Below are 27129 nucleotides of genomic sequence, written 5' to 3'. Positions count from 1 at the left end.
GCGCTGTATATAGGTATTGTAGCGAGCGCCTATGCACCGTCGCCAGGCCACAAAGGCGACAAAGCAGCAATAACTCTGACAGTTACATCCACGTCAGCTGGCTGAAAGAAGAAAAGAAATGGAACAAGTGACATTGAGCCCTTTGAGAGTACGTGGCGTACATGGCGGCACACATGACGCCCGCCACAACGGCGCTGCCCAAGAGTGTTGGGCAGCGGTTCGGGTGTTTTGCGCTGGCCCTCATTTTGCGGGTCACCGAATACCCGCTACCCTTCCAAATGTTCAGACTCCGCACGTTTTGTGTATACCGCTCCGTTGAATTGTTCGACGCCTCGTGCATGACTTCCAGCCAAACGTTGCTTCCAGCTGTGAAACCGATTCTGACGGTTCAACAACCGATATTTACGCACAAATATATCGACGTCATTAACAAGTGCTACGTGCGCTACTATAGCTTGTAATCCAGACTTAACAATATTGTAAACACGAATCACAGCTTTCCTTCATTCAGATGGCGACGCTCTTTATTTTTAATACGCGTTTGCTAGACGAGAAACCATTCCGTTATGCCTCATAATTTCCGGCTGCTGGGGTAGATTTTAAACTAGTCGCCTCCTTCCTTACTACTTCGGGATCTAATCGCTTGAGCAACGCGCGATCGCCAATTGGACTAAAGACCCCACGCCAGAACGCGAACAACGTGGTCCACAAAGCATCAAAAACACGGTTGCCAGTGCAGTTGGTAAAGCAATCGCGTGAATCATGCCGCCGCAGCTATCGCTTCAACGGATGATAGCTTCGCTCACAGCATAACATTGAACAGAAATTCGACTATGTATATAGAGTAGATGAAATCGGCAGCCGGTAGTCTTGAAAGCACAATTCCAAATCGTTGTTCTCTATAACATCGTTTGTAATCAGCTCCTTAGTTCCACTGAGTACGATCCCGTTCTAGCCAAAAAGCTAAACCTAGTATCACTAGATAAGGTATAAGAGTAGCGCCACTGAGGCGCGCAAGTCAGCAACGGCGGCTGTCTTGGTGTTCAGTGTTGCGAGATTTCCTCTTCTACGGCCTCGCCGTTAACTTTGCCGGGTCGTTTGTTAACAACACTGCCGAGGATGCATTAAAACGGAATCTTCGGACACATTTCTGCTCCTGAAATGCTGCTACAAGCGTTATCTTTGATTCTCGTTCGGAACGATGCCAGTCGCGCGCAGCCGCAGAGCTAGGAGGACAAGCTATGTCTATTAGAGTTGACCGACTGAAACGCAAACAACAAAATGGCGTCGCCCATGAACCTTCGCAGTGTGAACAAATGGCACGTGATGCGAACTGACCAATGATCATGGCGGCGGCAAGAAACAATAGGAGAGAAGAACGCCGATACTCTGTACCCTTATCTAGTGACACTAGCTAAACCCTTAGATGAACATGCTCGTAACAGTAATGAGAGACTTCATGAGTGCTCGCGCGGTATCGTAATGAACCGGCAAACAGCATCGGCTTCGTGGCTGATATATTTTTTTTTCTAAATTCGCGGATCTCACAGCTCACGCCAGCTTCGAGGAGCTCGATGAGACTTCACAGTGCATAGCCCCAACTAGCATCGTGCGCTGCTCGCTATGCATGCTGGCGAAATGTGCCGCTACGTGACGACGCGTACTTAAATTATGTGGGAAGAGAGATCGTAGTTGACTTCAAAGGCGCACCAGCGTGACGTTACGAAAGGGGAGTTAAGCCCTACCAGGACTTTTAGCTCCATGTTTGACATAAACTGTGCACAGAGTTGGCTCTTGGCGATGCTGTAGGTTACGGATGATAAACTACGAAAAGAGCGCGAGAAGCGAAGCACGATAACGTAGACAATGCATACAGAGCGCTGTCGATGACAAAGTGGTCGTGGGGCGGCGAGGGTTCGTGCATCGGCTAAGCGATGATGGGATTCATGAATGAACCGCAGGGGAGATGGGGGGGGGGGGGATATTGGGTTCGATTGGCTCAAAGTTCATAGGTGACCATGTGTCGATGAACTGCTATGCGCTTCAAGGAAACGCTTCAAAAACGAAAGGAGCAATTAAAAGCCGCGAGAGAGGAGGCGAGTGCACGAGTCGCTGCCCGAGCCTTGCTTGCAACACAACAGCAGAGCAATCTCTGTATTTTTTAAAGCTAATTAAGCTTGCGGCCTCGCACTGGTTTCGTCTGCAGTCCACGCAAAACGCACTGCAGAAAAGCAAACTTTCTCTGACGATGATGATGATTAGAGACAAATTTAAGGCAAATGCCGATTTTTTTTCTTGCACTTCTGCCCCCCATTTTGGTATGTCAACATGAATTAGAGGTTAAGAAGAGCTTTTATGGTGTTTTTATAGTGCCTATAAACGCTTATTTTGGAGTTTGCACCGAAATGTATATATGGGCTTATAGATTCCTATTTTCAAAATCGGCGTCTGTAGAATAGTCCTTAGCCTAAAGTTTCGCTTTCGATTGCAGTTTGAGATCGTTGTTAATGTCACCAGGCCACCGTTGTTCATGTCACCGTTGTTCATGCCTGGTGACGTGAATAACGCTCTGTTCGGTACACTATGGCGATCAAGCTAGTCCTCTAGTTCAGCCAGCTCCCGGGAAACAACCGCTAGTGGCAGTGAAATCAGACGCTGATGCTCCGTGACAAGAGGCACGATTTCGAATCCAAAAGTCTGGATATTGTGGTGATTCCTAGGTTATTTTCTGCGTGCTTTCCAAACAGATTTCTTCAAATATGTGCAGTCGCACCCTCGTTTCTAGAGCATGATCAAATTCAACTGCATTTTTCGACTCCAACTCCATGGAACACGCCTTCGTTAGCGGATCATTCCTATATTGAAGAACCAACGCGAATCGTCACTGCGCAGCCGGATTTCCCTTACGCCTCAAAATTCACACTGCCGTCTTTTCCATCAAAAAGCTGTTCGGCTGCTAAACACCCTTTGAAAGGTGCTCCTCGAATGTGTGGAAACGTATTTGGTAGTGCTGGGATGTCTTGCCTGAACATCAGAAAAGTTAGTACCTGAGCTGGTTGGTACATAACTTTGAGGGTAAGAAGGTGTAGCGCAACAAACGGGACGAAATGGAGACGAGACAAACACTTGCGCTTACTAACAAAAAAAAAGCGCAAGTGTTTGTCTCGTGTCCGTTTCGTCGCGTTTGTTTCGCTACCCTTACCCTCAAAATTGCCTCAACAATTCGGATAATATCATTTGATATGAGGAAATTGCTGTAGAGTTATCTAATAATTTTCATATAAAAGTATGCCAATTATGTCAAAAGTATGTCAAACAGACCGAGAAATTCTTGAGGCCTTCATGATAGGCAGAGAAGGGGAAAGGCGCGTCAGTACACCGTTCGTGGCGCTGTCCGCGAAGAAAATCGGATTTCTGGAGAGACAGGGATCTGGGTGTGCACGAGCCTTATACACGTGATTGCCGTGTACACGTGTAGCTTTAATTTACGCCGTTGTGATATGGGCCGGCACTGTGGTGTGGCTTTGTGACATGAGCAAGAGTGACGTGTGCAATACTGTTTTGTGTTACCGCCGTGGTTTTATCTTCACCCTTTGTGCGTTTCATGTACATATAGACGTTTTCCGTGTTTCTGCGGCATAAACTGAGTTGAAGTTCTAGCGTGTGTTGTTTCATCTCCTCCTTAGCTTTGTCTCTGTATTAGTGTTCGCTAGTACGATGAATTCCTTGCTTGAAAAGAGTTATCGCGGTGCACCGCGAGTTCGTGCCACCACTCGGTCGGATCTGATGAACTGATGATGATGCCGCGTGGTCTGATACAGCTTAGGAGAGGAAGAAGTGACAACAACAAATAGCGGTTGTCGCTTACGCCGTTAGTTGCTACTTTGGCAAAAAAAACTTGTATACAACAAAGAGTGGGCTGTGGCTCTGTAGTTCGTAAGCTATTCGGCCTTGTTGTGGATCAGAATTAGGTTTTTTTTCCAGACTAGGGCCACCATTAAAGTTCGGAAGAATTCTAAGAATAATTTTGCCGACTTTTCTAGTATAATTTGCTCCCCATTCTTTTGTAGATACGCGGTTTTCTATCGCCTCCTGCAGCGTTCATATCTTCATCTTTCTAAGCAACTTTTTTTAATTGTTTATTATTGATCACTAAGACTCCGCCAACTAAGTAATTTCTTACACTACTGTTTCCAAGCCTGATCTTGCTGTACAGCGTAAAACGCGGCAAAAATATTTCTGCTAATATGACTATCTGGTCCGTGTGGAGGTTTTCTACGTTGGTCCGTCTATGAGTACAGGTGTTCTGTTTTTGCCAATAGCAGGCTCTTTCTTGATTGCTTTCAAGGTTACTCATGTTTTCAACGTTTCTTTTATATTTGGCGTGCTTTCGGTACGAATGTCACTATATAGAGCCTTATCTTCTGCTAGTCAGTTTCGGCATCTCCGCAAATTTGATTTGCTTAGCTGTTGACACTTCTTGCGGTAGTTCAGGAATTTCTGTGGATTCACCTCCTCCAACCCCTGCCTCTGACCCTGTGGTTATCGTCGTTATGTTTTCATTCAGTATGTCTGCGTTATATTCCTTGTCATTGGTTAAAGCCACAAATACGCTCTGAAGTGTTCTTAAAAACTCTGGTGATTTTTCTCTATCTCCTTAAAAATTCCTAGTCGCAAGGTCCCATTGATATGCGAATTGGCGCACTTAAATACGTTATTGTTCTTTTAGCTCCAATCCTTAACACTTTGCACAATTTAGCCGCAGCAACCGGCTCTTTTTCTACGCAAATGCAAAGAGCAAAAGTTGCAGCCATCCATAACGGCCGTGATGAATGGCTGCAACGGCTTTTCAACCGATAACAAGGATAGCTATTTTATCGTAAACATGAAACAAATAATCGAGATATTACAGCTGAGAAAACTGACAAAACAGCGGTGACTCACCAACCACTGGTGATTCTTCTGTGACGTCACATATTTTTAGGTTCGGAGTACCTTAGGACCGCACATTGTCTGTCCGCGTCCGTGCGCATAGCATTTACAATGGCAAAAAATCACACAGACACCGGCAGGATTCGAGCCTGTGTCTGGTAGATCAGACGGAGTTAATGTCAGTCGTCTTACCCATTGGGCTACGACCGTTTTTTTTTATTAAATGCCTGTTTAGATATACACAAACAAAAGACACATACACTGGTTAAAAGTCGCCAGCTGAAACCCGGCTGATGATTGTCATACTAAAATCTTTTCAAAGAAGCGAGGTCATTCAACAACGCCACCCAATCAGGTGGATGGCTCTGTATACTGTACAGTTCTCTCATTTGCACCATACTTTCAATGAAGTTCTCGCGTACCGGTCGGGCATTTAGATCTGCATGACGTACACCCATCCTAGTCTTCCGTAGGCTGTGAAGGCCTAACAGCATGAGCATGTCATAAGGGATTCCTCCGTCGTTTACGACGGGCAGATACCTGATTCCGTGCGGCGTTAACGGCAGTTCTTTTTTAAGTGTTCTTTACAGCACGTCCCAAAAGAGTATTGTGTCCAAACAAAAAAAAAACGTGTTCAATGGTTTCTGGTTTTTTACAAACAGTACAACTAATTGTCCAGGGAGCGAAAAAGCCTTTTCCTTGCAACCATGCATTTACGGTAATGTACTAGTGTGGAGTTTAAAGAAGAAGGTCTTAACAGTGGATCTTACTGGTATTCTCTTAACCCGCTTAAGAACGTCCTGCCCTGGTGCTTAAGAACACACGGTTCTGTAAAGGGGTAACGGTAGCATTGTGTCGACTAAGTCTCTGTACAATTTTTTCTTTGTAATTGCGGAGAGACATTCAAACGAAAATCGGCTTTGTAACATTTGGAATGCAATTGTCACTTACTTGAGGTAACCATTAACCCCTTGTCGGGGGCCGCCAACAGAAGGCACTATAAAATGCGGAATGAAATTCATTAATCTCACTTGTATAACTATTTTCAGAAAGTCGTTACTTTGGTCCCTGACGAAACAAAAACGAGACACTAATTGCCGAAGAAACAAATGGGAGAGACCGAGCCCTCCGTCTCTCACATGGCGGAACAAGTTAGGACGGCTAACTCTCTCCCAACTCGAGTTCCAAATAAATACGGCAAACACCCGGTTCAACTTTTGTAGGCACATTCTGGGCATACATATAAAACTTAACACATACCAGACTTTGGCAATGAGAAACACATTACATGCAGCGGCCCGTGCGAACATCGAAAGATCGCTCCCCTGCCAAGCTGCAGCCTTTTCTTTTATCTTTTCGGTATCATCGAGCCAGTATTGCTTGCTCTCACTATAATGGTTCAGCGGGACTCCCAGGTATTTCCCCGGCACCACAGACCACTCGATGTTCGCAAATCTTTCGGGCGTACAGTCCCATGCGCCATGCCAGAAGCCCTGACATTTGCGCCAGTTGATTTCAGACCCTGTTTGGGCACAGAATGTGGTCGCTACCCTTATGACTTCCAACAGACTTGCCCTGTCATCACAAAACACAGCCACGTCGCCCGCGTACGCAAGCAATTTCACTTCAGCCGACAGTAGTTTAAAGCCTCGCACATTTTCGTTCTTGATTACTCGCACGCAAAACGGCTCGAGATATAAAGCGAAAAGCAGCGGGGCGAGGGGGCAACCTTGATTCACAGACGTTCTGACTTGGATGGGTTCTGTGAGGGACTTGTTAACAATGATTCGTGTGCTGCAATCTGTGTACACAATTTTGACCCCTTGCAGGATCACGTCGCCAACGTTGACATACTCCAATATACGCAAAAATATGTCATGTGTCACTCTGTCGAACGCCTTCGCCAGGTCCAGCTGTAGCATCGCTACTCGGCCCGCGAATGCATCAACACATTCCAAAACGCCTCGTGCGACATGAATGTTGGTGCTTATGGATCGATTTTGTATACCACAGGTTTGATGAGGCCCTACCAATTCCTTAATCACACTTTGCATCCCTTTAGCTAAAATCTTCATAAAAATCTTGTAGTCGACGTTGGTGAGTCTAATGGGTCGATTTCCTCAACGGACTTCAGCTTCTCCTGATCATCTGTCTTTGGGATTAGCACCATATGCGCAGCCCGAAAGGAAGGGGTTACCAATTGTTTTAAATCATAAACTTCAACAAACACTCGGTTTAGAATAATGGCTAGCTGGCATTTGAACGTTTTATAGAATAACGCCCCGAGCCCGTCTGGCCCAGGCGACTTTCCTGGTGACAGCTCGTCTATAGCATTCTCAACTTCTTTGAGACATATGGGTTCGTCGAGGCGCTTTTTAATATCGCTACGCAAAATTGGCATCAAATGTAGAAAGTCTTTTTCGAATCCTCCCATTAGGCGATTCTTCTGACCAAACAATTTGTTGTAATGCGATACAAATGCTTGCTTAAATCTTGTCATTTTCACATTGTACTTCGTTTTCAAAAAATATTGTCTTTATTTCATTTCTGCTAACGTACCCCTTTTCATCAGCTAGAGCACGTTTGGTAGGTGCCTCGCCCATCCAGAGTTGTTTAGAACACGCTCTTATCGCTGCTGCTCTGTACCGTACTATCTCCAATGCCTCCAGATGATTCTTGACTTCTCTTATCTGCTTAGTAAATTTACCGGGCTCAATTCCTTCCATACTTAAAAGGAACTGCAATTGTTGTTGCAGTTCTCGCTCCTTCTTCCGTTCTTCGTGGCGAAGGATGCAACCCCTTTCAATAGACAAAGCCTTTATGTCGCCTTTAAAGACCTCCCATGCCTCCGCGATGGTTATCTTTTCAGCCGTGAGTATCTGGTTCATCTTTTCTTTAGCAGCTTTTACGAAAAGTTCATCGTTCAGCAACCGAGCGTTGAATTTCCACAAGTCCCAGTTGAACCGCGTCTTTCGTTCAATTTTTCCTACTTGAAACATGACCAAGCTGTGGTCGCAGAAGGACACAGGTTTTACGTCATATTTGCTACAGTTTGGCAGCAGTTCCAGGGATACATAAACCCGATCAAGCCGTGCGTTGCTTTCCCCTTGAAAGGGCATGAAAGTGGGTCGCACGCCAGAATGCAATACCTGACCGATGTCTTCAAAGTTATAATCATGTGCCAATTCACTTAGAAAAAGTGCGCTCTTGTCCCTGACAGGCCGATTTTTAGCGCGGTCTACAGCGGAGCAAGCACAATTGAAATCGCCAAGGATAATAATTATTTTTTCCGTATTTAAGTATTCTTCGATGCGCTCAAAAATACATTTCGCTCAGCTTCATTATTTGGGGCGTACACACAGATTAGCCGCCAGGACATAGCAGACAACTCAAAGTCTACGACAAGCAGTCGACCAGATTAACAGCTCACAACGGCCTGCTCCACAACACCTAGGTCTCTACGAATAAAAACGGCGCAACCACCAGAGGTACCCACGGCGTGACTCACACACACATTATAATGTGCACGGAAAGACGACACGATGCTGTCGGTATGCGCTTAGCTCTCTATTTTAGTTTCCTGTACAGCACCCACGTGTAGCTCATTGTCCTGAAATAGACGATTTAATTGGCATTGCCACCTTCTAGACCCAAGACCCCTAACGTTTAACGTTGCTACACGTAGTGCTGTCCGGAAATATGCATGGTCATTAGTGGTACCAAATGCGCGGTGCCTCTCCCGTACAAACAAAGGCATTGGCTTGTGACTCACAATGTAGGGCTGTAGTTCTTGGCCTTCCCGACTCGTGCTGTTGAGGCGTGGTCCATTCCACACACATACAGCCGTGAGCTGAAGTAAACGGACCACGGGAGCGGTGGCGAAAACTAATCGCTGCGCCGTCTGGTTGCGCGGAGCCTGCTGTCGAGAACGCGTACAGCGCAGGCGCGGCCAACCAGTTTTGCATGCATGCATTATCACTTGCTTCTTCGCGACTGATTCCTGCTTCGATAAATCAGCGCCAGGGGAATCACGCCGCGCAGTTACGGGAACACTGCCGGATACCGCCCTATATTGAAAACGGTGCGACTCACCTGATATGCGGCAAGGGTTCTACGCTGTCACACATACCGTGCTGTGGATGCGTATACGGCTCGTACCATTTCTGTTCTTCGGTATCACAAGGTCGACGCGGGAAAGCATAGCAGTAAATACATCCGAAAAAAAAAAAGGGCCGACCAACGTGGGTGCTTTCTCTTAGCTCAAGATGGTGTACGGGCTATTTTGCTTGTTTTTATTGTTTGTTTATTCGCTTTTATGTCGGCTGGGCTGATGTGCGTTGGGGGTGCGGAGCACACGTGTGGGAACGTTTTTTTCCTTCCGTCGCTTCTTGGAAAGTCTGGATGTCGCGTATTATGCCCGAAACGGGCGGAGGTGAGCTTGCAAGGTGTATAATATTTTTACCAGTGTTTTTGTCACTTAAGCGGCACCATTTTTGTCCCGTGTTAGGGAGGCGACGATAATTGTTTTTGAGTGTGTTATAAGGGTGATGGTAGATAGAAGCTCCCAGTAAAGACACGAGAACTGTGAGGTCAGTCGAGAGGTCAGGAGGTTTAAATGGGCTGAACTCGAAAATGTGTCCACGGGGATTATGCTGTTAAAGCTACGCAGCCTCGTTTCGTTTCCTCGCGGGTCTACGGCTGTAGCCACTACCGCAGAGATATGTTGACGAAGGAGTGAGTGATGGCTCTTTTGTAATGCGTGCGCAGCCCGTCTTCTTCGAATACCGGCACCGGCTATCAAAGAAGGGAATCTTCTGCGCCGAGCTTAATTTTAGGCGTGCATTGCATGGCTGGGAATTCCTACGGAGCACCCGAGGTGTTATTGTTGAGTGATGCAAGTTTCCCAGTGGATATCTGTTGTCTTGTTGTTTCTTCGGCAGCGTGTTTTTGATAAACACCTTGGAGTTTCCGCATGAGGGTGCGAGCTAGAGTTGGGTCATATGGCTATCTGTGTACACAACAATTGACTGAATTTGTGGCTGATCAGCGGCCTAAAATACGGTTAATCGATAGGTCCTCCTCACTCTCCGTGGTGACGTATCTTTTGGAGGCGGGACTTTTGTAATTAAACTTAAGTGAATGGTGTTGTTAAGGAAATAGGGCTGGCCGCAGGACTTGGGATTTGCCCGACCTCTGATCTTTTAGGTCAGTGGTACTCGGCCGGTAGCATGCCGAGGACTCCTTCTTGGCTTGCAAAAGTGTTGGGGGATCCCACGATGAAATATGGTGATACGTTTCGTATTGTCACAGAATTAAGCCTTGCAGCCAAAGTCGCTCATACACATCTCTCTATGCCGGTATGGCTTTTCTGCATAACTGAAGCGTTGTGCAAAAAAGCCAGCTTTAAAATTTGTGCTGTGCGGAGAAGTTTTTCTAGCATATCATGCGGCACATTCACCTTTTTTTTTAGTTCACGGCAGGGTTTTGAAAATAAAAAGGAATTTGGGAGTATAGCGGAGGGACCCACAGAGTCCGAAGTGCCTTCACGGGCCTTTTTTTTCTCTGCGCACCCCCATCTGAGAACGACGGCCCTGTGAAATGCTTTGTAAAATAATACATGTAAATAAACTTGTTGTTTTTTAATTATAACGTCGTTTGTTTGCCGCATGCCGTCGACCATAAGCTAGTAATCTTTTTATCTTAAATCATCTACTGACCGATCCGTCCTTGGATCAACTCCTTCAATTTTAACTCGTGTCACAGAAGTGCGCAAGAACTGTCAGTACTGTTTTTAAGTGCAAATAAATCTCATTGAAAACTGTAGTTCGTATGCGTTTCGATAGTCGCTGGGGGTTCAAAGCGGGGTTCAATGGTACCCCACATCGCAACGAAGTTTTTGAATATTAAATGTATGTGTCGGTGCCTCGAACTTGAAAAACATTGCGAAGCTGGATTTTCCCGAGCACTTGCGAAATGGCCCATATGCCGCATACGCAAACGAAGGTTCATAAAGCAATGCAGTACATACCAAAACACAGCAGTATTTGTCAAAACCTCATGTAAGCTTAGCATCAATACTTTTTCAACTTCGCTGACATTCTCAAAACGCCTATAATTTTGCATCTATCCTCAAAACCCACGAAGATGGTTTTTTGTCTTATTTTCTTCGACTGCACAGTGATTTTTTACTGCTTCATTGCCTGCTTCAATATTTGACGCGGTGGGGTAGGGGGTGCAAAAAAAAAAGCTACAAGCACGAGATAATCACCAGCGCGCCAACTCTGCCAGTGGGGCCGCGTTGCCGCCGATTTCGCGCCGTTTCCACAGCAGATAGCAAAAGGGGCGCGCGGTTCCCCTGGCGTCAATTTATGGGAGCGCGAGGCAGTCGCGAAGAAGCGAGTGATAGTGGCATGTGTGCTGTGCAGCTAGGCCGCTCCTGCGCTGTGCACGGTCTCGACAGCAGGCACAACGCAACCAGACGGCGCAGCGATTAGTTTTGACCACCGCTCCCGTGGTCCGTTTACTTCAGCTCACGGCTGTACGTAAATACTCGCGCACGCACACACACACACACCACACACACACACGCACACACCAGCACACACGCGCACGCCCGTGAAAACGCGGTAGAAATAAGTATGAAAAAAGTACTTCACAATCAGTAAGAGCCATGAACTGCTCCCTTGTCCGGCCCACGGGTCCCTAGCCGGCGAAATCACGCAGCACTTGAGTGTCGCGGTGGTTGTGCCCCCCCCCCCCCCCCCCCCCCTGGCCGCTTGTCCGATGGACTACTCGGCGGCACTTTCATACTTGGGTGTCGAAGCGTCGGTGGTCTCAGCGGTGTCGCTTTCGATGGTGGCTCGTCCGTGTTCCGTTCTCCAGAACGTCTTGCCTCGTTGCTCACGTCCCCGTGGGGACGTTTCGGGACAACGTTGGCGGTTGTTGGTCCCGTGGTTTCCTTCACTTCCCCAGTTTGACTCGGCGTCCCCGTGAGCACACCACTAGTTCCCGCAGTTGATGTGGCGTCCTCGAATTCCTGTCGAGGTGTCAGCAGAAGCTCACCTTGACGTTGCTTGGTTGCTTCCGCATCCTTTGGGGGCGTTTCCTAAACACGAGTGTGGGTGGGCGTTTCCTGCTTGGTAGTATTCTCGGCAGTCCCCATTGCAGATTCTGCCGCTTCGTCCTCGTCCATAAGGAACTCAGACGACTCGTCGTTCCTTCTGGGTCCTACAACTTTCGCGTACGTGCGCACACAATTCGCCTCAGTATGTCCGAACCGGTGACAGACGGTACACTTGGGTACACGGCATTCTTGCCTCACGTGACCCATTGAGTGGCAGCGCAGGCAGAGTGGTGCCCAGCTTCCCGCAACCACCCCAAGGGCGTTATCCCCCGCCACTCAAATCCGATGTGGGATATCTTCGATATTCACTCCTTCCTTCAGTTTGAGGGACACCGTGCGAGTTGTAGAGCCCTTGTCGGTCACGCCTTGCACCCTCCATCTCTGTTTTGTTATTTCCGTCACCTTGCCGTACGGAGCGAACGCCAGCCGCACATCCTCGTCCGCTACATTGTGAAGTGTATAGCCAGTGCAACTTCATCCGCCCGTCCTGGTTGATAGGGTCAATCACCAAACACCGACGACCCTTCACTTTGAATTCCGTTTCGGCGACCAATTTCTTTGCAGCTTCAGGGCTGCTAAACGTCACGGCCCCCACATGGCTCATCTGATACGCCCCCACTGCGATAACTTCGGGGAGCAGCGACAGACGAGCCAGTGCGCCGCGAAAATCTTCTACCCGATATGGGCGAGCCCGGAGATCACCGTGTAAAAATAAAGTGTTGACAACACTCTGACCTGTTGGCAGGGTAGGCAGCGTGACTTGATAATCCTCGTTTCCATTTCCAAACGTCCGGTTTCCGCGGCCTTGCTTAACCGCTGTAGCCGCCCCTGACGGAGCATCCATCCTGCGTCCGTTCACTCTCGTGGCCGGAAGCGGAATCCATTGGGCTACGACCGTTTTTTTCCCTTATTGCCGGTCTTCGACATTGCATAACAATGGGCACACAAAAGATGTACAGAACCACACATTCGGCTACCAGCCTGATTAATGCTGGCATTGTAGTTTAAAATTCCTTCAGTGCCATCAGGGGTTATAACCTTGACAGCCACTCCGGAAGGCACTCCTTTGACTTTTGCACTTCCACGAATTGCGTGACATTCTCTATAATATAAAATACTGTCTTGTCGGCCTCGCATCCACGTCCCCCGTGTAGCCAGGCCATGCGCGAACGGGAAATGCAGTAAAGACCCGACAACATGACCAAATCGTAGGGAACCCCCTCTTCGTTGTCCACACTCAAAAACCGGATGCCGTGGGGATGCAGTGGAAAATCCTTGTGGATGGTCCTCTGAAGGACATCCCACAAGAAGACGGCCGCCCAAAAATGTAGAAAAACGTGCTCGATATTCTCCGGTTGCTCCAGGTTTTCACTGAGAGTGTACCCGTGTGCAGTTTGAAGAAAAAGGACTTGACTTTTGGATTGACTTCCATTCGTCTTACACGTTTCAAAACGTTTTGTCTTGGGCCTCCACAGTACAGGGCTCTGTACAACGGTATTGGAAAGACAGTATCGCAGACATCCTTATGCAGCTTTCTACGTGCAACCGAACTCAAATATTCAAGAGAAAAACGAGCGGTTAGAAAGTGACAATATTCCAAATAACCGTGGATGCCACCCGTCATGCTTCCTGAGGATACGACAAATGATTAGGCTACGACCGTGAGTTAGTACCCGAGAGTCAAACGGCTTACTCCCTCGCCCGTAACGGTGCGGAGTACCTTAGGACCTCCCAATGTCCGTCCGCGTCCATCCGTGCGCACACCACCATCAAGCGAAAATCAAGCGAAATTCGGTTGTAGCCGCGAGTTGCAGTTTCATTTAGGGAATAATCAAGCTGCAGCTCACGGCTCAAACCGAATGACGGTCGGGGCGCAACTTGGATGTAATTTAGAGTCCCCGTACTCCGCCCCCTCGCCATCATCCACGGAGTGGAGATGCTGCCGCTTAATTTTTTGTGCGGCTGGCGGCCGCCGACGGAAGCCAGAGCCGAGAAACGTGGCTTGGCTAGTGTCTCTGGTTTCCTTTGGCCATATCTCTTGAAAGCTGATGTTAAGGTAGCACACTAATAAGTAGGGTTTTAGTTATGGCACACATTGCGCCACTCCTGCCATACTGCGTCCTTGTAACGGGAAATTAAAAGTTTTGCAATATTCCTTGCGTCTTTTGGTTAAAAAAGATTTTTCGTGGCTGGGGTGGGGCTTACTGGGTTACAAAGGCTGGTTCGCTAACATTCAACGAAGTTGTATTTTCTGTTCATGGCCCGTTCCTACACCGTAAAGGCCTCGGAAAAGATGCACATTCACTGTGAATGCGCTTCTTATGAGGCATTATTTTCTTTTTACGGGGCAGTACGTACGGTTATCAAAATTACAAATACACGAATTAGCCAAAAGGAGTGTACACTGAATGCAGTGGAGAAAGCGTGTCGTGCCAGTGTTAACATTGCATCTGATGGGTAAATCATAAAATACTATTATTTAAATTATACAATATGTTCTACATGGAAATGCTGTCTTTTGGGCTGAATTCGCGATTTTCGGCATCAATATGTAAGGTATGTCAAGCCAGATAACCACGGGTGTACCCAAAGAGAGCACTCTTGCCCCTTTTTTATTTTTACATTTTACATATCTAAACTTTTTCTGACCTGCCGTAGACGCTTTATGAGTATATTATACTGATGCAACATTAATTCGTTTCCGTGGTGTATATACGAGAATAAATCATTGTGCTAGGGAAGTAAAGTTCTGAGAGATCTCTAGAACGGTAATTTCTACAAATCAATAAACGGATGATTCAGCCTTAAGCATAAGTTCGGATATATCTATAAACAAGTAAGAGCATGTTAAAGCACGGCGTTTTGATACCTGGAAACTCAAACGGGATTTAAATGTTCAACGTATGCAGTAAATTAAACAGAGATGCTGGTGAAGTAAACAGGAATCGCTGCGTTTCACCTTTTCTTTCATTTGTCTTTCGCTTCAAAGAGCTCGAAGATCAAGTTCAGGTGGGAAAGGAATTTGGACAGCGCTACTTAAGGGGCAATACAGGCCGGTTGCAAATTAGTTAAGCCGTTGTACTATTGAGCCCAAGGACACGGGTGCGACCCGGCCGCTGCGGTCGCTTCTCAGATGAAGAATAAAAGCGTAAATGGCAGTGTGTCGAGATTTCTGCGCACGTTAAAGGTCCTCAGGGGATAAAAATTAAGACGGAGCCATCCACTACGCGTCGCTCCTGATAATAACCCGGGTGTAAGTCTCCTACCAGGTGCAGCTTAAAACCTCCGCCTGCGCATAGAATAAATGTAATGATAAGCTTGCCCCAACGTTGCGCTCGTGCGTGTTCTCGTGCTTCGCGCCCGCCTCCGGAGTTCTGCGCTTCTAGTGGGCAACTGAATAATTTCCAGCCTTAGCGCCACCGCAAACTGATGAGGATAAATGGATCGGATTTCGCAGCACTCGTCAGTGGTGCCTGCGCACAACGCTCGTGGCTCGCAGGCGACCCTGCGCCACGCGATCACGTTCCTCAGCCCGTGCTCACGGCCAACTTTTGTTCGAGTCGGCAGGCGCCCGATGCTCGCGCGTCACAACTCGGAATGTGGCTTGGTGTGCGCGCCCCGAAGTTATGCGGCATTTCAATTGACAAAGGCGCTGCTGCACAGCGGGAGGCCGTTTTCTCCTCCGCGGGTGGCGCCAACCGAGCGAGAACGTCACCGATCTTCCCGCGCTCGTGGCGGCCTCCCCGTCACTTGCTCCTTCCTTCAAGGCGGATTCGCACGGGCACTCGAACCTCGGGAACGCGTGGACCCGGTCACCACAATGAGGCGCTTTTCCCTCTGGGTTGCCCCGCGGAAAGGCAAGACGTGTTTCTCCTTTTGCGTGTGTCAACGCTGCAGACTCATTTTATACAGTCGAAGTTGATGGGAGAGAAAGGTAGTTTGCGATAGTGGAGAGGGAAAGAGAGAGTGCAACTTTCAATTGAGAATTTCTATGCGTGAGAGTAGCTATGCGTGAGAATTTCTATGCGTGAGAGCGTGAGGGTACCTGGTCGGCGAGGTGTGCGCTGTACAGCGCCGTCTCCCACTGCTCTTGTGTGGGGTTAGGAAAAGTGGGTGACAATTCCATGGTTCTGACTACGTTCCCAGACTATGTGGTACAGGGAGTCAGAGTGTCCACAAAGGTTGCATTGCGGTGAATTTTGCTTGGGAAACTGTATTAGATTCGGACTGGGGGAGGGCACGCATTGGCTTGTAATAAGCCTTGTTTTTTTTTACCTAATTGTGGGGACGCTGTGCTCTCTGTGTGCGGCCAGGATGAAAGTTTAATGAGCAGGGGCGGAATTCTGAGTTGTGTCAGTTTCGAAAATGGTCATTTCGCGTCCGTTTCAGTCATTACGTAATGGCACTTTCGAGGCCTCTGACCAATGATACTACCTTGGTTGTGCAATGTCACATCCGGTTACCTGCTTTCAGCCAATCAAGGCTCGCTCGAAGTGGACACTTTGAAACAGACATGAAATGGACAAAACTCAGAATTCTGCCTGTGTACTGGGACATTTTGGCGAGTATCACTAACACGAAAAAAACATGCAAACATTTCAGTGGCTTGAATCCGGAAAAAGAACCTTGTTTATGAAGAATTCGATTGGGCTGACTCGGGGCAGAGACGGGGGGGGGGGGGGGGGGTCGTTTTTAGGGACATTTTGGGTTGAGGAGCCTGCGCGTACATTCTTCTATGCTAGAATTGTGGTATTGCTGATTGGAATCACACACAGCTACACTCACATGCACAAAAAATAAGCACTAAGAAAGGAAAATTGGAAAGACAGTGCTGGAATTCACCAAACAGTGGCTATATTAGTGGATCAATTACGTTAGACCCATTGCGCAGCCGCTTCTTGTAGAATATATTCATTCAATTTGAGTTGAATGCTGTTGGTTTTTTTTTTCACCGCTGTGTATACCTTATGTCTATTTGCATGCCTGCAGAAGCTCTGTACGAGGCTTTTGTACGAGGCATTTACTCTTACCGTGTGTTTGTTGGTTAGGGCAAGCTAAACCTACGTTTCTACAAATCAATGAAATTTCAATGCACAAGTCAGTGAAATGAAATCAATGCAAGATTGATTTCGGTTGACGGTAAAATCTTTAGCGAGCGGTCTCTGAACGCGAAATTATGTCCGGGCTACTGATTTTAAAACACCCAGGAATAACCAAATAAGGAAACTGTTTAACCTTGAGGCGGCGTACCTAAACTCTATATACTCTATATACGCAGCCAGATGGCCACAAAAAAAAAAAGATATATAGCTTTTTAAGCAAATTTCGCATTTGAATAAAAATTATTCATTGCCCTTGGTTCTAGCCCTGATGCACCGCGTAACATCGGCAGTAGGTATACCAGCTTATGTCGCCACGTCGCTGTGTATTTGTAGGGCGTGAAAGATTGAAACTACAAGTCAAGGCTCGGAACAGCTGTTAATCTGAGTTCATTTGCTCACCCCGCCCGACGCGCGTGCCGACATCAATTATTGTGTCGGAATCCCTATTTAGTTTTTAGTTGGTTCTCTCCCACTTAACAAGTTTTATTCCTTCGCACGCCATCGCTACTTTTGTTCACACACAAATGGTAGGCCATCCTTCACCGTCATTCCTTAAAGGTAGCAATTCTGCTGGCATTTCGCAAGAGCTTTCTTTGCGAGCTGTTGTAGCATTTATTGCTTCAAAAAATCATATATACGGCTAGTTACGCTAACGGGCTACAATAGCTTAAAAGTAATACATCCGCCGCGACTAATGACAGCAGCTTTTAATAACCTCTAGACTTCAGGCGTGCCCCAAGGAACGGTTCTGTGCTCTTCGCTCTTTCTTTTTACCTCAATGAAATGTCTAGCGTTATTCTGTTCTCTCCAGCTCACTTACTCAATGATCACTGAGTTTCTTTCGAGAAACAACTTCGGGCCTTTTCGTATATTCACTAGAGGCTCTTGCTGCTTTACATGAGAGATGAGGATTAATATCGAAATGTAGGTTTATGCGCTCACAGTATCTTCCCTAGCGTTGCTTACGGTGGCCTTTAGGACGTTGCCCTCATATATGTCTTGTGCTGTAAATATTGATACGAGGCCGGTAGTATTGCCACGCTATATTCACAGGTATATATACACCGGATGCCAGGAGGAAAAAAAATTAAAGCCGTTTCACTCAATGTGAAAACTGTTAAAAGGGCAGAGCAGCGATTCGCCATAATGGGCTGCAGCGCCATTATCCCCTCACTGCTACCACCCAATGCAATTCAAATTTCCCGCCTTCGCAGTGCTCGCGCGCCCCCTGCCTGAAACTGCGCCAGCGGGAGTTCTGTTCTTTTTTGTGCTTGCTTTTCCTCCCGCACGTGCCGGCGTTGCACTGCCACTTCATTTCCCTTACTAACGTAAAAACCAACTCAACCACCGTTCCTAACTAAATGAACGCGGACGCCGGCGGTTAATTACGTATATTTTGCCTCAAATGTACCTACAGTTTTCTTTGCGCTAAAGAACGCGGACATGTATGACAAGCGCTAGTGGTTCACGACGTTCGAACGCTTATGACTATTAAACGGCTTCGCTTTCAAAGCCTCTGCGTTACGCCGCGACGACAGCCGCTACGACGGAACTCCGCGTGGCTCTACTTGGGTCCAGCGAGCGACCTACGTCGACAAGGCGAGACCCTAAAGTGCTCTGCACTTAAAAAGCGTCTAGCTAGACAGGGAACGGAACAGCTCCCAGGGCGACTGACGCAGCGTCCTTGTCTTCCCTCTTCCTCGACGATGACGATTGCAGCGCGACACAGCGCATGATGCGCACTCTTGCACGTGATGCAAGGTGTCTCGTAACAATATCTTGGTTTTAAAACTACGCCAACCTTTCGTATAAAACCTGCACTGAGTTAACTTCTAGGGTAACTGAAACGTAACGTTTAGTATTCATTTACATGTACCTAACTATTTATCTCCGAGACAATTGCAAGCACTCAGTTCTTTGCTAGTTTTTGTTTAATGCGATAGCATTAGTAACTCGGTATATGTCGGAAATCGAGTGTCGTAATTGAAACATGGCGGACGAAATCACCGACTACGCAAAGAGAAGAAAAGTAAAGTAACAGAGTTGAAAAGACAAATTGGGTAAATGTGGGTCAGGATGAGAATCGAACCAGGCGCCTCAATAATTGGAAACGAGCGGGCACTAAACTCCAGCTGCGGTTCCATGGCTCTAGCTGACTAAGGGGTGATCTAGGAAATGGGTTGAGGCTTTCGACTTAGAAGCGGGTGTTAGAGACATGTGTTGAGGCCTACAAGTAATTAACCAGCCTCCTGGACTGCGCCCCTCAGCGGTGCTTTCCTGGGGGCTGGTCAAGTGGTGTAGCGTGCGGCAGCGAAGTTCAACAGAACGTTGAACCGCTGAGGAACATGAGGTCCAATAAGACTATTGATTTCACATTGTTAAAATGTTTTGGGTATCCTGCGTACTTTTTTAAGGGTGGTAAAGTGAGGCCCGAAGCGACTTTCTTGGAATCAGTACAGACCGCAAAATTCCGACTTCGAGCCGTTCTTGAATACAAAAAAGTACACTGCTACATGCAGAAATCGAGCGCATGTGCCTGGAGCACTTTCGCGAAGAACGAGCTCGTCTTTCCGAATTCACTTGCGCAGAAGAAACGTATTTCAGTGGATCCTTTTCACTTGCCGCAGACTCAGCAAAACTCCTTTCTTTTAAGCAGGAACTATAACAGTATTCGCAGGTTCATTCAGGTCAAGTTTGCTTTCGCAGGTTTTGAAACATGCATGGCCGAAAGAATGGCCTGTAAATTGTTTAAAGCCTCTGTTGTTGTGTTGCTTTTTATCATCATGGGACCATTATGCGAACTTTAGCGTGCATGCGTCTTGAGCCGGAAGTAGCGCGCTCCTATGGAACACCAATTTCTCACAATGTGCGCGACGCGGTTTGTTGCGTGATCGGCGACGCTGTTTGAAGTCAGCTGCGTTATTTCCTCCGGAGTAGTTGTAACTTGTGCTCTTAGAGGCATGCCCTAGCTTCACACACAAGCATCGGTAAAATCCGGTTGGGCTAAATTCAGGTGTCGACGAACTCGAATTCCAGGGGGAAATGACCTCCGGAGAATTTGCTACAAATCTACTACGATGCCTGTGACAGAAACACGAAAGCGTTCTTCCGTGCGGGACATATATCTTTGCCCTTTCGGAACACGTTTGTGACATCGCCGTTTAAATTTCCGGGATACTGTATTCTCTCCAAGCTATTGTTCGAAACCCCTTGAAGCGGCGTTGAGTAGGGTCTTTTGTTGTGCATATATAGGGGCTGCTTCGCGCGGTTAAAGGGCTTCCTTGATTGTATCTCTTCCGCGAGGGAGGTCTCGTGCGATGCGTTATTTCTACTTTCTCAATTGTACACTTGGAAAGCCACTTTCATCCGTCGGAGCGGGTGGCAAACTCTTATTTCCAAGGTATCTTGGTCAGGGAGATGTGACGATCGACAGCCGCAGCTTGTGCGCAGCTTTGGCCGCTCGTTACGTTAGGCTCTTCTGAATCTGCAGGTCTGCGAAGTCCAGCGCGTCCTCCCAATGCTCGCTAGTGGGTATTATGGGAAATGGGCGTCTTGTGAAGCATGAGGTGCACAAGACAGCGGCATCGCCTTCTCGGGGCTTGGCTGTGCGACCCCCCCTCCCCCCCCCCCCCCCCCCCCCCCCCCCCCCCACCAATCGCTCTCCACAGATGTTCTGTCGTCTGTTCTGTTGCTCTGTGTCCGCGAATAAACGGCGCAAATTTCCGTCGACATGCCCGGTCAACTGCTCGCTCAGTAATGAATGAATGAATGAATGAAGGAAGGAAGGAAGGAAGGAAGGAAGGAAGGAAGGAAGGAAGGAAGGAAGGAAGGAAGGAAGGAAGGAATAAAGGAACGAATGAACAAACGAACAAAGGAAGGAAGGAAGGAAGAAAGGAAGGAAGAAAGGAAGGAAGGAAGGAATTAATGAGGACATTTCGTATCGCCGCCTAAAGTGAATCGGCATTCCTTTTTTAACACTATTCAGCATAGCTTTCTCAAATGTTATGTCATTTCTACTGTCCTTCCGTTGACGACCCATGTCGCCGTAGGGTGACTAGGAAGTTTATTTCGTGCCACGACGAAGAGCCAAAAACAAACTTGAAGCCCTTTAATTAATGACGAGGTAAACAGTACAACAAGGTGGCTTCAAGTGTAGTACCTAGAAAGGTATTCAATCCGACTATGAGTATTCAATCCGACTGCATAACAGCTCTCGAGTACTGTCCAGCGCCTATACAATGCAGTTCACGCAGGCCAGTAATCGCTAATGGTCAGACATGTTCGCACCCGGCACGATAGAAGCAGTTACGTAATAAAATATCCGCTTATCTGATTGCTTCGCTGCAAATGTAACAAAACGCGTCTTCTGCTGCCCCTGACACGTGACTGCCTCTCCTCCCCCTTCCCTTCCCACCGGTCACGCTGTCACCCTTCCCTCTTGCTCCTCCCGTAAAGACGCAGTGGAGGTTGTTTCAATTCAATGCGATTTCATGCGTTCGAGCTGCGCGCGCCCCTCGTCTGCCATGTCTAGTCTTGCATCGCCTCCTCTTAGTGGTCGTACAAAGAGCTTCCGTGCCTCTTTGTGCCCTTCTGTGGTAGCAGGTACAGGCCGTTCTACATGGTGCCAATTTCCCCTGCCGCTTTTCTGTTGGAGGTGAAAAGCAAAAACGCCCGTGTGTTTGAGATTTCGGCGGACGTTAAAGATTTCCAGGTGGTCAAAATTAATACGAAACCCTTCACTACGGCGCGCCTCATCGCCCGTGAAGCGTCGGCGCGTTAAACCCCACAGTCAATCAATCAATCAATCAATCAATCAATCAATCAATCAATCAATCAATCAATCAATCAATCAATCAATCAATCAATCAATCAATCAATCAATCGATTTCGGCGCCGCACGTGCAGAAATAACGATCTATTCTCATTGCTGTGGTACATTTCAAATATTCGGAACACTCCAACTTCCCCTGTGAACGCCGCTTAGCATTTGGCGATTTGTAGCAGCAGTGAAAATATGAAAATAGCTAGTTTTTCCGCACTAGCGGCGCCGCCGCTGAGAATTCGCATGAGAAATTCGCAGCGTGTAAACGGGCCTACGTCAGGCGTTTCTAGTTTCGTCCGGCTCCTCGGGGAGGCCGTAGTCGTCCACTAAAGATATACAAACCCACAAAGACAATACAATAAATATGTGCGCACCTTTCGCGCGATGACCTTTGATCAAAACAAGAATCGGAGATCATTTCTCTAAAGGGGCCATGAAGACAAAACGCAAGTTCGGTTCATGCCAAAGATTGCATCGTTAGAACCATACTTACACCACTTTTAAAACACTGTTCGCTCAAATAACCTATATAATTGGGAATAAAGGGAATGGCCATGTGACCCACTAGCTCATTTCCCGCAACAGAACCTACGATGTCACACGCCCAGCTGTGCGACTGGCTGAGGCCGGGAAAAGCAAACACAAATTAGGCAGGGCTTATAAGGTTGCCGACCAAGCTATTTGCGCTTAAATGTAATGCATATTCATTTTACAGCAGTAAGAATGGTGGGGTAAACAATGAAAGTTACGAAAACACACGTACACATGGAAGTACCGATGCGCACTGCTGTTGCTACTGGGCGCACTGTGCTTGTTTTAGCTGCACAGCAGTCCGCCACTTTGGAATTGTCTTACACGACAATGGCCGATTGGCGTAACCGACATTGTCCCACCTGGCCCTGTTTATTGAGAATACCCCATGTTTCACGAAATCATTACTTTCTACAGCAACACAAACATGCTAGGTGCAAATGCGGTCAAAAAGAAAGCAACGCCGGACAACGGTCCGTGGCTGAATATGGTAGTGCCATCTGGGAGGACCGACGGCAAGCAAGGCTGCAGAGCCGAATGACTCAGTGTAAATTCGTTTAAATACGCGCACTTATGACTTCATGGTAGACGTCAAGAAAACGCACAATTTGGTCGGAGAAGCGAAATTTTAACGTACATTGACTAATTTCTCAGCGATTACAGCATAAAACGAAGCTGTTGGGTAAATTGATGCATTAAGATTGAAAAATATAGCGCAACTTGGACAACGATAGTAAAGAAGATCGCTTGTCCCGTCGTCCTTCTTTGCTGTCGTTGTCCAAGTCGCGCTCTATTTTTCAATCATGATTACGGCATAGTTCGCTGCCGGACAAGCGCTGGGGGCACTATAAAACACGAAATCTTTCGAAGAAAACAAATTTGCATTTTGTCTGCATGGCCCCTTTAAGAAAAAGATGGTTAAGACGCCTAACTTTCTCTCGTGCTACATGAGTCAAAGTCGAAGTCCAAAATCCAAACTGCTTCAACCCTCTCCGAATGGCGGAATCGCACAGACGTCGGTTTCATGACGCGAGGGACGCCGGCTCGATTCAAACCATGGGAAGCGTTGTTTTTAGGTGCTTGTGTAAAGTTGGCTCTCCTGTAGTACGTTTTGCCCGCCGAACGATGTTTGCGGTAAGGCATAGAGACCTTCGCTTTAATAAATGAGTTCCTTCCTTTGTTCAAAATTCTGTGGCACCCTAGCTTCTCTGGTTATCCACCATCACAGAGTGGAATGGCTCATAATTTTTGGTTTCTAGCTTGACATGCACTCGCTAACGATGTGGGATTGCGAAGGAAAGTTTGACATCCACCTAAATGCAGTCATACGGCTACAACAGAAAGCTATACAGCTTTCTCAGGAACTTCGCAGTTCAAGAAAAATTCGTCCTGGTCCATGATTCGAACCCGGGACCAGCGCTTAACCGAAGCAGTAGCTCTACCAACTGAGCTAACCAGGAGGTCAGTCGTTTGTAGCGCGAGAGCGAATTGATCAACAACTCGAAGTGAAGGACAGGTGTTATCGACCAGATTTAGAGGAAAACCCCATGGTGGAGTAAGTTTCTGCGAAGGCAAGTTTGACAACCGCCTAAATGCAGCCATACGGCTACATTTTTTTTCAACTGAGAAGTTCCTGAGAAAGCTGTATAGCTTTCCTTTGTAGCCGTATGGCTGCATTTAGGTGGATGTCAGACTTGCCTTCCCAGAAACTTACTCCACCTTAGGGATTTCCCCTAAATCTGGTCGATGTGGGATTGTGTACACGTGCTGTGACTTTGCTCCGGATTAAAGGAACATTCAGAGCTCTATTCCTGCAATAATGCAAGCCTGCTCGTTGCTGCGATTTTTTCCGTGATTTGTAGCCACTTCAGTGGCTATGAACTGGCCGTTCGTATGCAAGCCCCCTGCAGCAAGGGAGACTGCGGCAAGAGAGGCTGCTTGAAAGCAGGTGGCAAGAACGCCACATTTATGAAACGTTCAACACCCCTTAACTGCGTAGTAAGACCGGCGAGCGCGATTTCGCCGCCTCTGTATGCGAGACGGAACCCTTTGTTTTTGTTATTACCGTGTTTACCTGCAGTTAAGTACCCTGCAATTACGGCCACTTCGCTCGTCCCTTTCCGAAAGGAAGTTGTACGTGGTGAAACGCGCCACTCAATGTTAAAGACCGTCGTACCTAGCTGCCTTTCCAACTTCGACAATAAAGTGGGAAACGATTTTCAACCAAGGTGGCAGAAGATTTGGAGGAGACAAATACAAAAATTTAAAATCGCTACGATGTGTGCGCATTTCCACGAACTCTACAGGACCCCATGTGGGGTCCATCTTCCAGCAGGCGTTGAGAAGGGGGATTTTAAAGCGGTGGAAACGCGATGGGTTGCTATGTGGCAGAGCGAATAATTCCCGCTCGTTATCTCTAAAACTTGACATCCACATCAGCGCGTGCGATAACAAGTGTGCATGTGTACGTAGGCGAAAATAGATGGCTCTGGGATTGCTGCCAACAAACAACTTCGCAAGGTTGCCATTAAATGGCCAGCTTCGCGCGCGCGTGGCAGAATTCGACGCAATTTTGAGCGGGAAACAGCGGCACGACCTCGCGCGCTAGACGCTAGCGAGGACGTTAGGTACACGTTGGCTGCCCATGTTGTGAAGCTTCTAAGAGAGACTTTTTTACCCGCTCTACGGATGAGGTTTCGGGTTCCGTTTTTGTCCCTGGTGGACGGTCTAGCACGACGAAGAAAATTTATTGGCAGGAATGCACGACAAACAAAGCTTATTGATCTCCTTTCAACTCGAAAAGAAAACACCACCATCAACAACAACAAAAAAGAACGGAATTAAAAAATGGCAGGAATGCACGGTGAAGAACGCTTACTGATCTCATTGCAATGTAAAAAGTAAACAAAACGAAGTCATTAAACTCTGCGCGGTGTTTATGATGTCCAGGATGTTATACGACGTGAAGACTCCTGTATTTTCACTTACAATGCCACGTAAAACTGGCACTGCACATATCAGTTGGCAGATTAAATAATGCCCCCATCGCTATAACCTTCTAACCCCCCAAAATACCACACGATTGACAAAAGCAGAGGCTATTGGACCACTTTATTGGCGGGTACCGTTTCTCTTGGTCGGTTAGGATTTCCTGTCGGAATTTCCTGTTCTTGGCGTGTGAGAAACAGTTGTACGCCACGCGGATTAATCACTCCTCTACGAGGGCGTGCAAAACTTCGCGGTGCGATTCTGCACCCATACATCCAATAACGACGGCATGGTCACGTATCTCACAAATAAATACATAAGCATGCAGTGTATTATTTCTGAGCGGAACTGCAACGTGGCTTATTGGACCTTTTGCCTCGTAAGCTTCGAAGAACACCGAAGAAGCGTACAGGTTAGAGGCGTGTAATTTCATTATTCCGCCTTTTATTTCACGAAATCCGCACGTAAACAGGAACAGTGTTGATGCATAAAAAGTTGAAAGGCGCTTTATTCGTGTTATTAGCAGCCTTATATCGAACGAGTAGCCTTTGTTGTCTCCTTAGGGTCATTCCGTTCGTTCGTGCGTAAAACGTTTCAGATGCATAATTTTCTGCTTCTCGTTTCCACATTCACTACTGTGCCGTAAGACCGCTATATAAAGGTCACCGTTCGTAACCTTTGCAGAGCAGTTACGGAACCTAACATTCCTCGATTTTTTTTTGTTTGCTTAGTTTTTCTTCTATGCGAAGCGGTGGCTACAATTTATGCCGTGCATCAAGGGCTGCCTACGGCGTGTGTATCATTTTGTCGCTGAAGGTGCACTGAAGCGTGACGAGAGCTAATCGTATGCATGCGACACACCTGTGGACTCGTCGGTAGTCGCAGCTGTTTTCGTCCGGGAGTGGGGTGCATACGCATGGAACGTGCCACACAGTGGGCGATTTCCTCCGTGCTGACGGGAAAAAACAGCCCGTCAGGGGTAGCAGCGCGAACACGACTGCACTGCCGTGAGGAAAGCACGGGACGCGGTTGTAAAGGGCAGCTTTTGTTCCCGAAAGTGAATTGGCGAGGGAGTCATTTCAAAACGGTAATTTCTTTGGGAGCTGAACAGGGACTCGGAATGGAGGGACTCGGCCATGGAGCGGAGCTCTCTTTTGTTGTGCAAAAAACTGTGGTTGATTGCTCTGTCATAGAATCAACACGAAAGTGAAATCTGCAGCGAAGTCCGCAGCTTAGCATGATCTGCGGGTCGGCGGCTGTCTTGTGGGTGTGCTTGGCGAGCGACGTCCTGCTGGCGGGTCGCTTATGCAAAGGTGTACTGGTGTCATTTCCGTGACGGATATGACGTCAGTGAAATCTTGGGGTATCGCGGCATGAGACAATTTCGTGTTAAAATATAGAACCCAAAAAATTCTCCCGCATTTCCCCGAGGGGGAGAATGTGAAAGTGCGAATGCACGGTTGTCGGCCCGCTTGCGGCGCTTGCGCTCGGCCCCCGCAGCCCACCGCCTCGCCGCCTTCTCTTCCATCTCTTCCATCGGGTTTGTAGTATCACGTGTACACCACGCAGTTATCAAGCCGCTATAACGCCGCTGAGTCGCCAACGCACGCCGCTGACGACGTAGTTTGAAT

General features: G+C 47.5%; 1 protein-coding gene across 9 annotated transcripts in view; it reads left to right on the top strand.

Annotated features, from left to right (window-relative positions):
- The window catches only part of Prestin (solute carrier family 26 member prestin), a 305226-nt gene that overhangs the window by 194648 nt on the left and 83449 nt on the right, over positions 1-27129 (top strand). The window contains exon 1 of one of the 9 annotated variants that reach the window (XM_077683514.1): positions 15774-15912. The exons of 6 other annotated variants lie outside the window; for them this stretch is intronic. In XM_077683514.1, coding sequence (XP_077539640.1) covers positions 15876-15912 — 37 coding nt within the window. In that variant the 5' untranslated portion in view covers positions 15774-15875. Of the gene's footprint in view, positions 1-15773; positions 15913-27129 lie in introns of those variants that run through there. 2 more of the 9 variants (XM_077683512.1, XM_077683513.1) reach the window with 2 other exon arrangements.

Source organism: Haemaphysalis longicornis, unplaced genomic scaffold, assembly GCF_048455015.1.
Source record: "Haemaphysalis longicornis isolate Haplotype H1 unplaced genomic scaffold, Haemaphysalis longicornis Haplotype H1 scaffold_9, whole genome shotgun sequence".
In the NCBI taxonomy this organism is placed as follows: domain Eukaryota; kingdom Metazoa; phylum Arthropoda; class Arachnida; order Ixodida; family Ixodidae; genus Haemaphysalis; species Haemaphysalis longicornis.
This window is presented reverse-complemented; position numbering and strand designations above follow the sequence as displayed.